General features: G+C 35.3%; 1 protein-coding gene across 1 annotated transcript in view; it reads left to right on the top strand.

The window, feature by feature from the left end:
- Positions 1–6,235: 6,235 nt before the first annotated feature.
- The window catches only part of Pbgs (Porphobilinogen synthase), a 79,504-nt gene continuing 70,880 nt past the window's right edge, over positions 6,236–14,859 (top strand). The window contains exons 1-2 of the mRNA XM_090396747.1: positions 6,236–6,698; positions 11,546–11,693. Coding sequence (XP_090252873.1) covers positions 6,574–6,698; positions 11,546–11,693 — 273 coding nt within the window. The 5' untranslated portion in view covers positions 6,236–6,573. The remainder of the gene's footprint in view (positions 6,699–11,545; positions 11,694–14,859) is intronic.

The following is a 14,859-nucleotide window of genomic DNA, read 5'->3' as shown; positions in this document are numbered from 1 at the left end:
TCTTCTGTGGAAGTGAGACATCTTGCTCGATGGGCAAGGGTGGAGATGATTCCCAGTTTCTGAGGAGGGAAGTGATGAGAAGAGCCATGTAAATATCTATCAGTGTGAGTGGTGTTTCGAAAAAATTGAAAATTTAAGACAATCAGGTAATCTGCTGACCTTTAGATCCAACAAGGGGAGAATGCCGTTAATCTCTAGTTCTGATGTGAATTTAATGTTCTGATGTTGATTATTTAAATGGTTTAGGAAGTTTTGCAGTTCCTCTAAATTATGTCCCGAGATAAGGAAGATGCCATCAGTGTAGCGTAACCACAGTTTAGGTTTTAAAGTAGCTCAAGAAATAGCTTTCTCTTCAAAATCTTCTAGAAAATGTTAGCTAAGACTGGGGCTGCCCTTAGCTAACCCACTAGTTTGTTTGTATATTTTATCTTCATAGCAGAAAGAGCCGGAATTGATGCAGTGAGTTAGAAGAGCAAACATTTTTTTAGAAACCTTGTCCTTAAGAAGAGTCAGAACTTCATCTGTAGGTACATTCGTAAACAGAGACAAAATGTCAAAATTCACAATTCTGTCATAATCTATAAGATTAAAATTTTTTATTTTTGAGATGAAATCTTCAGAGTTTTTGATGAAGGAGGAGGAATTGCCAACAAAATGTTTTAAAGAAGCTGCAAGATATTTAGACAGATTGTACGTAGATGAGTCAATACCTTCCAAAATAGGTCTTAAAGGAGTGTCAGCCTTATGGATCTTAGGAAGAAGATCCATACAGAGCCCAAACATAGCTTAACTTCCTGAAAAACACCTTCTTAAATAATGGATATTCGTCTCGTAACATCACTAAACGTTTGAGACCACGCCAACATCCTCGACAAGAAGATGATTCCAACCCTATCACTAATATACAGTTACCATTTATCAGCTCTCTTACCACAAAACTATCTAGGATTTTGAAGAAATTCAACATAAAGACCTACTATACTACTCCGCCAAAACTTCATTTTCTGAGTCGACCAAAACGAAAACACAACCAACTGCATTTTCCTGGTGTTTACAAAGTTTTGTGCGACTGTGGTCGACCTTATTTTGGCCAGACAGATAACTCTGTTTCACTTCGTCTTGAGGAACATAGACGTGACATCGCTTACAGTAGAACACGAGCGAGCGCCCTTTCCAGTCATGTTTTCTTCTCGGCAAACTCTAACCTTGAAGAACCGCCGCACCAAGTTGATTGGAAACGCACTACTAATTTATATATATGTAAGGATGAATTTGAAAGAAGAATTATCGAATTAAAAGAAATAGTTCTGGACCCTTCATACTTGAACAACAATCTAAGCTACAGTTTGCCTGATTCCCATAGCGCTGTAACCCAGTACTGGCGCTCTAAAATTAGCTGTCGCACACATTCAACTCATGCCAACGGTAGCACGCGATCACCTATTCAAATATGACAGTTACTATTCTACTTCTTTTTATTAAGCTGGAAAGTTCATGTTTTTTACCTTGTTATTTTTATAAGTCTTATATTTTTTCTTTATCACCTGAAGAAGTCGGAGCACCGATTAAACTAGTCGTGATTTATTAAAGGTTTTTGTTATACTTCCTCGGGTTCTAGTCAGTTAAATTAATTTTATAAATAAATAAATATATATATATAAATATATATAAACATACAAATATATATATATATATATATATGTATATATATATATATATATATCAATCAGCTAACTCCTTTATAAGGAGTAGGAAGGTCGCCTTTGCAGTATCTAAATTTTGCAGAATGAATGGACTTTTAATGTCTATCAGTGACCATTCAAGGAAAACTGGCCCAAGACTATACATAAATTCGGGAACGGCTAAAAATAATCACTATCTCGTGGTCCCTAACACAATATTTTGTTGCCTGAAACAGTGTGAAAGGTATGCTCGATTTTCTTGAGTTTACAAGACAAAACTGAGTTTCCGAGAGAAAAATCCCGTTCGCGCGTGCCACAGATCGATTAACTCGGGAACTGTTTTGGTCGAAGAAAGGCTTAGAAATGTTATTCTAACCTTCGACTAGAATCCTACTTAAGGCCTTCTTCGGGCAACCTAACGCTCTGATGCAAACTCCATTTCTGAGCTCACAGGCCTTATATATAATTAATTTAAGCCCCTGTGTAGCTCAGTGGATTTGGCATTTGCACACCCCTTCGCTTGACCGCACGAAGGAAGACTTGCTTTCGAATCTAGTTGCCGACTAGAGTAAATTTAGGCCTGGTTGGCAAAGTGGTTAGCGTATCCACTCTCCAACCAAAAGGTTGCGGGTTCGAATCCCACGTGGGCATGGATGTTTGTGTGGTGTGTGAAAATACCAGTGATGGTGGGCAATAGATGGCGTTGGTGTTGTATTTGGTGGATTGAATGGTGGAGACAGAGAGCTGTAGAGTAGGTGCCCTCTCTCAATGAGTCTTTGGACTCCCTGGAGGTGTTATGTAAAAATAATAATAAATCTTCCACCTGTTCTGGATATCATTTTTACCACAGAAACTTGTAGTTTCATCACTATGAATGGAGACGTCACTTCCACAGGTCTAAATAAATAATGATGATGAGAGTAAAAGAAAAAATCCTCACTAAAATTAATATCAGCTAAATAAATATATATATCAGCTAAAAAATCCACTAACACATTTTATTCACATGTGGAATAAAATATATTTTAGACAATAATATATGATGTTCAGTATCACTAGATGGCGAAATTCGCCTTTGCACTCTCTTCGCAAGATTACGTTTAAAATTAAGGATAGTCTTGGTCGAACTATCTCGAATTTGTTAAGAGCAGCCTGACTGCCCTTAGTCTCCAAAAATTAGACAGGGATAATAAGGCCTCACATTTTATTCCACATGTGAATAAAATGTGTTAGTGGATTTTTTTAGCTGATATATCTTAAAATGCGGTAATAGAATTTTTTAGCTGATATATATATTTATTTAGCTGATATTAATTTTAGTGAGGATTTTTTCTTTTACTCTCATCATCATCATTATTTATTTAGACCTGTGGAAGTGACGTCTGCATTCATAGTGCCAGGTCGTCCTCAGATCTTGTAAACTCAAGAAAAACGACTATTTAGAAATAGTGATAGTTTTATGCCAGCTATCTCTGATTGGCTAACAGTAGAGATCAATTTTCACTGTAAGCGGTGGGGCCGTGCAATCACTGAGATACTCCCGTGCACACTGAATTGTGCCATGTAGCTGAAATTTCATGTAAAAACACTGCTTTTTGTATAATTTACAAAAAACTTTTAAAATGCCATGTAATTGTCAGGTCGTGTAAAATTATTCTGCTCAGAGCAGTAAAAGGTCTGCACAGTTGTAAAAAAATTAAAGGGAACATTGTTGAGGTTGAACTGCCCTCTCATTCTCCAAAAGTTAGATTGGGTTAAAGTCGTCTCATGAACTCCATATAGAGAATAAAAGGAGTTCGCAATTTAAAAAATATAAATCCGCTTCATATTTTATTCCTGTACAGGGAGTAGACAAGTCCGTTTTACCCTTTCTAAGTTTTGGAGACTGAGGGGGACCAGTTAATATCCTTCGATAGCCAATCAGCGATAACTCACTCAAGACTATCCTAATTATAAACAGTATACTACTGAAGAGGTGGCAGACAGTGCCACCAACTCGTGGTCCATAACCAACCCTAACATGGTATATTCTTTTGTTCGAAATACTGTGGTTTCTATGATCGATTTGTTTGTGTTTATGGGATAGAAAACCCGAGTTTCCTGGGGAGAAAAACTGTTAGTGGATTTATTATTATTATTATTATTATTATTATTATTATTCTCTCTCAGGCCTTTTTCAGCTACTTCATGAGTTAATCAACTCTGACACTGGCAAGCAAGTTTTACCCCTAATGGAAATTAGCACAAGTATTATGGTTTAGGATTATGACCTTGCAAATTATTTACATTATTTTCCCCAGATAAGCCTCAATATATTGATAGCATGAGTTAACAACCACTGGAGGCTGAACTACCACTTGTCTTAAAAAAGTTAGGATAACTGAAAGAATTCCATCTACTCTCTTTGGGAATTTAAAAAGGCATTGCAGGATATTAGAATATGATTATTAAGTTGTTTGTCTTTTTGTTAATTGAATTTCACTGAAGGAATTTGTTTTTGTTCTGGCTAATCCTAATTATAGCAAAAATTAAGTAGCTAAAATTATAGCCCAATTTCTCTGATTAAAAAAAGAAAATAAAATTGAAACAGCAGTCAAGTAAATAATAATATTTGGTTAACCGATCAAGTGTTGATCAATTTTATTAATTAACTGGACCAACTAGTTTCGCCACACTTATCTGTTGGCTTCTTCAGGGCACTTACATATAGGTTTAAACACTCTCACAATTAAGCGTAACTGCAAAATTGCAGTTACGCTTAATTGTGAGAGTGTTTAAACCTATATGTAAGTGCCCTGAAGAAGCCAACAGATAAGTGTGGCGAAACTAGTTGGTCCAGTTAATTAATAAAATTGATCAACACTTGATCGGTTAACCAAATATTATTATTTACTAATTTATGATCAAGAAAACAACCTTCATGATGAGCAGTCAAGTAAGTTATCATCTTACCAAAAACGTAATATTACCAGATTAATGTGGGGAAGTTTTACATAGAATGGGTAAAGATAGAGAGCCTACTTTCTAAGCCTATCTTCCACAGGTTCTCGAGTTAATCGATCTGTGACAGAGACAAGCGGATTTTTCGTCCCACAAACTCAAGAAAATCGACCGTAGAACCCACACTATTTCAGACAGTAATATATTCTGTTAGGGTTAGGTACCAAGAGATGGCAGCACTTGTTTGCTCATCTCTTCATTGGCTGCCATCTATAATTAGTAATAGACATTGGCCAGCTATCTCAGATTGGCTACTGGTGGAGATTGAACTGCCCACTCACTCTTTAAAAAACCTAGATAGGGTTAAAAGGCCTTGCCTACTCCATATAAGGGAATAAAAGGAATTAGCAGATTTTTTTATATTATTAAAAAAAATCAGCTATCGCTTTTTTGTTCCTGTATAGGGAGTAGGCGAGGCCGTTTAGCCCTATCTAACTTTTGGAGACTGAATGGGCAGTTCAATCTCCACTGGTAGCCAATCAGAGATAGCTGGCCGAAGGCTATCACTAATTAAACGACATGCAGTGAAGAGGCTGCTCAAGTGAAGAGTGCCGCCATCTTGTTGTCCCTAACCCATACACAATATTGTTAATGTCTGAAAATAGTGTGGGTTCAATGGTCAATTTTCTTAAGTTTACGGGACGAAAAACCTGAGTTTCCGAGAGAAAAAAATTCTCTTGCCAGTGCAATAGTTCGACTAACTCGGGAACCGATCGAAAAAAAGGCTTAGAAAAATTTCCTGTTGTCACCGACTAGATTCGAAAGCAAGTCTTCCTTCGTGCGGTCAAGCGCCGTGGAGTGCAAATGCCACATCCACTGAGCTACACAGGCTCTAGCTATTTTGTGACACTTCCAAAGAGTCCAAAGACTCATCGAGGGAGAGCACCTACTCTACAACTCTCAGTCTTCACCACTTAATCCACCAACTACTACACCGAATCGCTACCACCACCACCACCACCACCATAAACTGCCACCCACCACTACTAGTATTTTTGTCTGTAAATTGTGTGTTCTGAAGGCTTTCCGACTTTCCAAGAGAAGAAACCGACATCATCATCATCATCAATATTATTATTATAATCGCTAATGCTTTTGATTTCCTTACAGGGAGTAGGCGAGCTGGTTTTAGCCCTATCTAACTTTATTTAATAATTTAATTAGCCCTATTTATTATTATTATTTTCTCTGTAAATTGTAAATTTTTTAAAAAAAAAAGAAGTTTTGAAGAGGAGAACGCTGACTTTTCATGTTGTTCTTCAGCCAGTTTCATCTTCATATCCGTATAAAATTTGCTAATTACCGTTTGGATGAAAAGAGAGTATTTATTGGATGGCCATTATCGTTATTACATACTGTAACGTGTTGGTTATAGGGAATAGGTTGACGTCAGTCCATATTACAATATTAAGGCACTAAGAGTGTTCAATGATAAACTTCATTTTTTCGAATTCATATACACTAAAGAAGAATTCGATGCGTAAGCAGACTTTAAAACTGGGTTGAACTTTCCATCTAAAGAACGCATTATTTCCCCTAGGTGTGCCAGGGGAACTAATGCGAAAATCGAAAGCGTTTCCAACAAGTTGGCTGCATGAAATTTAGAAAATAATGTTCAGTCGATGAGTTCATATTCTGAATGGTGCACGTTTCATTTTAAGTATCAATATGGAAATTATGGTTTTACATTAGCATTACGAAGGTTTAAATAAATGCACACCCATACAGATATTTATATATATATATATATATATATATATATATTATCGGTCTTAGACAATGATAACGTCCATATCCGTGTTTGCCTTTGGCGTATGCCACGTGTAGCTAGTTTCGGTAAAGTAGGTAAGGTAAAATAGTTCAGGTGGGAGTGTACAGAGAAATTATTGATATGACAGCTTCACCTACGCCGAAAAAAATCCTTCATTCGGGATATTTTCATCCTGTTCTGAGATCATGGCAAACAATCTCCACTAGATTATCTAGCAGTAATTTTATGTATCCACTTTTCATTATGTAAGTTTGCTTTATATATGCTTGAAAATAATAGTAACTATTATACTTCCTTGTTCGTATTGTAAGACAATTATCAAAATCGAGCGTTTTTGGAATAATTGTTTTCTTAATAAAAAAAAAAGAGAATCGGAGGGAAGGTCATATTTGTTTATAACCATTCCAAGAATGTTTTTGGAATGGTTATAATCAAAAAGCCCTACCCTAGCCTAGAAAACAAACATGGCATTAAATTTTTACTTTGATTATTACAAATATGGTACCTTTGCAAGTCACATTATGGCACTAATGAGCCTAATAGGCCTCGGCGGGCAGTGAAAATAGTTTTTTTTCAGCGACAGAATCGGATCATGGAATAGTGAGATATGAGTGGGAATAAATATAATATTTAAGTTTTTTAATTGAACTATCATTTAATTTTCAGTTTACAATTAAAAAAAAAACGAACAACCTGCAACGGATAAGAATAAAAATATTCATATCCTGTGATGAATTTCATATTTAATGATGTAGTAATATGTAATCAATCAGTAGGACTTCTTTGACTGAAGAAGGTGTTTCCCTAATTTAAAAATGAAGGGGATGGGGTGTCCCATGGTCATAAAAAGAAAAAAAAAAATCATCTTAATATGATTTAAGTAGATTTTTTTTTAAAAGCCCCTCTAATAACAGGACTATATCTCTGAATAATCAATCAGTTGCTTATTCAGAGATAAAATAATTTTCATCCAAATTGATAAATTTGGATTGAGAGTTATTATAATGTGTAGTTCATATAGGCATTTAAGAAAAATGGTGACTTGATGATAGTATGTAATTAGCATAATTAAACATGTTAATGTTATTTTTGTTTATATATATATATATATATATATATATATATATATAACAAAATATGATAAGAGAGCATACAAGGGAACCATTGTGAAGTTAGGAATTGCAAACCATCCTGCTCAAGATCGAGAATTTAGGAAGATTATTGCATGATTCAATTGCTATCAAAGTATTGTTTGTAAGTATGTTGTCAGCTGTTGTTATTTGAAGTTGGTTTTTCTCCACGTGCTCCAGAGAAAAACCAACTAGCACACTTCTTAAAAAGTAATTTTAGAAGTAACAGCCTTAACATATTTCTAACATGAGTCTTAGATTAGCTCAGGTTGCAAAGGAATGGAAAGATGGCAAAATTATTCCATTTCATAAAGGAGTTGATAAGGCTAAGGCTTCGAATTATAGACCACATATAGAAAAAAAATCGCTAGGTTTCATTTAGTGTCATTTGCTAACTGCTGCACATACCACACTTTTGCTGTCCTTACTAAGTGAGTCGCCTTCCTCGCTTACTCTTTGTACTCCTCGTGTAACTGATTATCTCTGCTTATCTTGTGCTGCCTCCTCCACAATGCCCTTTTCTTTCATATTGCACACTTCATCTCTTCAGTCATCCATTTTACACCTACCTTATTTAATCTCCTGAACTTTGGAATGCACTCAGTTGTTGCCTCTGCCAGATAATTCCTGAGTAGATACCAAGCAGCATTGACTTCCTTCCCATACAATTCCACGTTCCATGATATCACTGCAACCTGCCTTCTGAGTTTGCCATGATCAACTGCTTTTTAGTTCCACATATAACTTTTTTTCACAAAAGTTCTGATATGGCTGGCCACCACCTAAGTGATCACTTCATAGTCATTTTTACCAACTGGAGGAAGATGTGACACTTCATTTACAACAATATCTTCTGATGAGATAATCAAATCCAACACCTTCAATACATGTTGGGCCTCTTTAATGTACTGCTTGAGATAGTTATCGCTTAAAAATTCAAGAAATTCATTCACTTTGGTTCCTGATGCCATCTCTTCATTCTAGTCTATATTACCATAATTGAAATTGCCCATAATGATCACCCTTTTCTTATTAGCCAGACCAATTGTCTAAACATGTCCTTCTCACTGCCTTCCACATTATCAGATCTATAGAAATACCTTACTGAACATTTTATCCTGTCCACCTCCACTTCATATCATACTGCTTCAAAACCACTGTCAGTATTTGCTCCTTGCATCTCCACCCTAGATGGGCACAATTCCTCTGCCATCATCAATCTTTTTTCTTTGTTTGTCTTTGCAAAATACTACACATACCTCCATCTCTATTCCTGTCAGAATGTCATCCTTGTTCAACTATGTCTGACTTTACCAACAATTTTTGGATGAATGAACTCTATCAGTGCTTCAGTTTCGTTCCCCTTGTTTCGACTACTTCTAGCATTTGTGAACATACACACTAGCTCATTTCTGTTTCTATAACAAGTCATAGAAAAAGTCAGATTGTAACCTATTTCTTATGCCACTTTAATCATTCTTGACCAGGGTTCTGCAAAAAGATTGTGATTGAAAAAAATTAAATAAACGTCACATATAAAATAGTTTTTATGCACCGGTTCTCTGAGATCTAAAAATTTCAAGGATTCTTCCAGGGTAAAAGATTGAGAAAGACTTCTCCAAGTATTGTTTCTTGTTTTCAAATACTTTAATTTTTTTTTCTTGAAAGTATTTGTATATTTTAGTCTACAGTTCACCTGTGAAAACTGTTCAACTTTGATTCTTTTTAAAACTTTTGTATGCATTTTTAAAAATGAACATCATCAGTATGAAGTTCATCTTTATCCTATACAAAACCAAATGGTAATCACTTCCTATTTCAAGTCTTCTATATACCTTTCTTTTGAACTAGCTTGAAGACATTTTGCTATCAACAATAACATAGTTTACAGTAAGACTATCCTTATTTATTTATTTATTTATTTTGTCTTCTCTCTGTCTGAATTTGGGCATATGTATATGTTGGAACATGGTATTAATAATGACTAGTCCATGTCGTCAATAGAAACCAGCAGTTACTTACCATTATTATTAACTTTGCTGTTTTTTTTTTCCAAATTTCCCATAACACTTCTGTATGTTTGGTATTAATTTCCTACTCTGCTGTTTTAGATCTACAACAAGGAATAACATTTTCTTCTTGTTGCGTTAGCTGCATTCTCTGGTGCTTCAAAGAAGTCTGCCATTTCTTCCTTAGTGCAGCATTCTGTGGGACCGATCTGTAGTAGTTGTATAATAACTTAATTCTAAGAGAAATGATCATGTGTAGATTATTATTATAAACATATATCATCACACTTATCTTAAATATTTAATAGCAAATTTCTGCTGATCTGTTGTAACTGGCTTCTATAAGTCTTTTGATTTATAATTGCATATATTTCTGAAGGACAGTCTTCTTAAACATAAATCAGTATATAGTCATTTTTAATAAGAATAGGCATGCACGAGAGTTTTGCAAAATTCTTTATGATCATTGTAGTGCAGTTTTCTTCTATGCATAGTGCTCATAGCATTTGATTTACAAGCCTGGCATGTCTGCTTTTATGAATTGTACATGTTTCTGCAACCAAACTTCTGTTTTCCAACTGTCCAAAAGAGAAAATTTTACAAGTACAGAGAACTTTTTTTTGTAAATCCCAAGGCTGGTTAAGAGGTAGTCTGCTTTTACTTCACGTTGCAGTAAGAATTCTAATTAGTCAAAAGTAATATGTAAATTATAACTTTGTAGTTTTGCTGCTTATTTTTCAATTTCTTTGATGTAAAGAATGGTAGTCTGCTAAATCTCTGCAGATACAGAACAAGTATTATGATCACAGATTATCTCTTTGCTGTCCTGATTATCCAAATGAATAGCATACATTAGCTCTTCATTCAGCAGGCTAGGTTCAAATCCTGCTGCAGCCATGGATCCCTAAAAATTCCTGCAGTTGGTAGATAATTTTTTTTGTCTGTTGTGAGGATTCCTCTCTCCCTTATTTATCGGAGCCCAGAAGTGTCTTGAAAAAGTTAAATGTTTAGTCTCTCTAGCAGAGTTTGCATACTATATGATCTGTCCAAGTAGTAATGTATAATAGATTTATAACCTTTCTTGGTTGGGATTCACATAAAAAAACAAACTAGGATCTGCAGTAGAAGGAACACAATATAAAGGATTTAAAGACAGCACATGATTGCAGCAGTAGTGAGAATGGCATCAAGTAAGGATTTAGTTGTTTCATTGTATGAGGCTTAATCATATTAATCTAGATGACTGGATACACCTTTCTGTTTAGATTTGAGCGGGGTCCAAGGAACTCTGGAGTGAATTCAGAATTTGGCATTAAAAGTTGTATCAGAACTGTAGAATATCAGCTGTGAGGACGGATCAAAAGATTATTATTATGGGCGACTCCAAGAAGTCCTTAGACTCATCGAGGGAGGCCCTAAACATTATGTCCATCACAACTATTCGACATTCACACAGTATCTATCATACTTTGCCTTGAACTCATTCACTGTCATAGCACCCACAAGAGACTCTCGCAGCTTATTCCACAAGATTATATACAGAGCCTGGTAATTAGAGAAGAAATGAAATGATATGATTGTAACATCGTAAATTGTTAAAAGTATCTTGATGGACAGATGCTAGGGAGTTTTTCAAAGGAAAGAGGAAGGTGGAGAAGAAACAAAAGGCTCCCTAGAAATAGTCTACATATGCTATGTTCTATCAAGTAACTGAGGAGTGCATTTTGTGTGTGTGTGTGTGTGTGCAAAGTATAGTGGATATGCATCCAGAAGGACAGAGTATACATTGAATCATTTTCAATGATTCAATGGTATGAGAGAGATTGACAGGGTAGGCAGACCCTTTTAATGATTATTGACAATATGGTAGTATAGTAATAATAAATTGCTTAGAGATATATAAATGTATTATGTTATAATAAAGAGTAATAAATGTTTTTAATTTTTATGCAGAGATGAACCTGATGAAGTTCAGAACATTGCTAGTATGCCTGGGGTATCCCGATTTGGAATAAATAAATTGGAAAATATGTTAAAGCCACTTGTGGACAAAGGTCTTTGCTCTGTTTTATTGTTTGGAGTGATTGCAAAATTACCAAAGGTACTATAAGAATGTAATTCCTTCCTTTTGCTTTATTAAAATAACATAATTATGTATTAATATATTCTAATACACTTGGGTGGAATCATCTGTTCACATGATTAAAAAAAAAAAAAAAAGAATGGGAAACACACTTGAATACAACTTTTTTTTTTTTTTTTAAATATATAATCAACCCTCCAAGCATGCTCAGGCCCACAGCCTAGTGTGCTGTACCTAGCCAAGTGGCAGAGAAGAAATAAAGAACATTAGTATGCTTTTGAATAACTAGATGTTGTAGTTCTTAGGGAAAATGTTGGCGGGAAGGTGGGGGAAGACTGATCCAGAAAACAGAGGCAAATAAAATGAAAGAGATTGAGAAGCTAGTCCAGTGCTCAAAGCTGGTTTGCATCTGAATGAACATTGACCAACAGTTGCTCATGTGTTTGCAGGCTTAAGGTAAAGTGGAGACATGGTAATAGCCAGTTCAGTGGAATAACGCCCATGAAATTATTTAAAGAAGAGGCATAGGAGAGAAACAGAACATATCTGAGAAAGTGACTGGAGTGTGTGTGTGAGAGAGAAGAGGTTGTCATTTCACCAGATTGCCTTTTTCTGGATAACATCTATCATTTTTAGGGATATTTTGGGTGCACCACTCTAAATGTAAAAACAATGTTCTAAGGTAAGACAGATTTGGGATTACCATATTTTTCAATAGATAGTGCGCACCCCCAACATTTTCATCACTCCTTTTGCTGTATAGATAATGCACATGTGCCAACTAGCGGTAGAGTTAGGAAATACAGACAGAGAATGGAGGAATTCTTAAAAACATGTGCGTTGCTAGTAGCAGTGGCCGACATAGAAGACAAGTACTTCTCGAAAAAATCCTACACAGCACAGTTCAAACTTGAAGTGGTAGAAGTAGCAAAGGAAAAAGAGAATTGTGAAGCTGGTAGATTGTTCAGTGTTGGAGAAAGTATAGTGTTTGTGAATAGCGAAAGGCTGAAACAGTCCTGAAATGTTTACATACGAGGAAATGTGCTATGAGGTTTACAAGGTGCTTGTGGCCAACCATAGAAAAAAAAAACTGTTTCATTGGGTTGTTAGTGAAAGAGCTAAAGGTATGAGAATATCTACTGTCTGTGTGTTGCAGGAAATCGAAAAGAATTGCACAAAACGATATTTAAATTGTTTCTCTTTATAAATCCAAAAACCCAAGATGGGTTTTTGGATTTATGAAGAGAAACAATTTAAGTGTGTGCTCCTCCACTAGTGTTGGACAAAATTTGCCATGCGACTAGGAAGCGAAAGTAGCTAAATTTCATTTGTTTCTGAGAGAAAACTTGTGTAGGGGTTGATGCCTTGTCACTTTGGGAATATGGATGAGGTTCCCGTAAGTTTTGACACGCCTAGTTCTTCGTAACTGCAGATGGTTCCAAACTACCACTGATGGTGATTTTCAAAAGAAAGACTGTTCCAAAAGGTTGAGATTCCAAAGATATTATTGTTACTGCTCATGATAAAGGTTGGATAAATTCCAAGGTTATGAAATTTTAGTTTGAGAATGTGTGGCGAAAGAGAAAAATAGTATTTTTCAACTCAAAATCTTTGTTAGTGTTGGATTCGTGTACGACACACACGACAGCAGAAGTTAAAACAATTGTGAGTATTCCAAATTGCCATCATTCCAGGTGGTTTAACAAAAAAAACTCCAACCCCTTGATCTTGCAGTAAATAAACCATTCAAAGACAATTTGCGGGCTAAGTGGGAAGACTGGATGATGAATGGCATCCATGAATATAACAAAACAGGGCAGATGAAAAGAACGTCATATTAAGATATCGTTACGTGGATTGTAGAAAGTTGGGCTGCTGTAAGTAAAAACTGTGTTGAAATGGTTTCATTAAAGCACAAGGGAATGAAGTGGTGTCCAGTGACAATGATTATGAAGCTGAAGAAATACCAAACAAATTTTTAAGGCAATTGATTCTTTCAATATTGAGTCTGATGAAGAATTTTTTGGATTTGAATAGTGTAATGTTCAATAAATATTAAGTAATACTGCTACCTTTAGTTTTGTTATTACATTTGATTTACCTCTCATACCTTTCAAATGTATACCATGCATGTTCATTTGTAACGAATTTAGACTTTTTTATATAGATAATGTGCATGTTATCTATCGATAACAATATTGATTACAACGTTATTATCTATAGATAACAACAGTTGTTGTTACGTGTTATCTATTGATAACAATACTATATTACGAAAAATATGGTATTTTTCGTAATTTAGTATTAGAAGTTACAAACTGACTGGAAAAGGGGACACCAAGTTTTATTTGGAGGTGGTGAAAGGCTATGGATGTGATGTGTTTATGGTGTGATTTCCTGGCAGATGTAATGATCTCCCAGGAAAGGCTAGGTAATCCAATCTTGCATGATCTCAGTATACAAGAAGGTAAATTGTGACCTCCTTTGTTACATGAAAGAAGACAGTAGTGTTTTTGGTAGTTTAAAGTTGACAAAATCCTTACCTCCACTGAAATATGTATGGAGATCAGTATTTAAGGCATTGATTATTAGAGGAGCTTGTGGCTTGGGATATTTGAACATTGCAATGTTTGTTAAATGGAAAAAGAATGGAGTGTTCTGTGATAAGCATAACTATGGATAGGATTTGAGGTTAGTGAGAGAGGGGTTATCTATGAATAAGAGAAAAAGTGCAAGGGTGAAAGTACAGAGCTCTGGCACTGGTGGGGTAATCTGAAGAAAGGAAGCTATTCTCCATGATGTGGTACATAATGAACGACTATAGAATAAGTATTCAATCTAATTTCATAAAGTGGATGGTAGTTTGGATCTAACAAAAATCCCACTTACAAATCTGATTTCCTGGAAATGTCAAGAACAAATACATGAGCTTTGCCAAACCTTTCCACACTTTGCATCTGAAGCTGGGTAATGTTGACAAGTGATCTACTGTGGATTTGAGATTGAGAATGTGGAATATTGGTGGTGATGATTAATTTTCCAGTTAAAGATGACTGCTAATGACACTATATTTCGAGGGAATTGAGGTGAGAGCAATGGGATCATATCTTGATGGCTGATTTATCTCTCTTTGGAATAGATTGAATATTTGCTTGTTTCCATACTGTAGGATAGAATGAGTATG

The sequence above is a fragment of the Typopeltis vanoorti genome, chromosome 8 (genome assembly GCF_054136105.1).
Source record: "Typopeltis vanoorti isolate ZY-2024b chromosome 8, IOZ_Tvanoo_1.0, whole genome shotgun sequence".
Taxonomy (NCBI): domain Eukaryota; kingdom Metazoa; phylum Arthropoda; class Arachnida; order Uropygi; family Thelyphonidae; genus Typopeltis; species Typopeltis vanoorti.
Note: the sequence above shows the minus strand (reverse complement) of the source record. Positions and strands in the feature narration are given on the sequence as shown.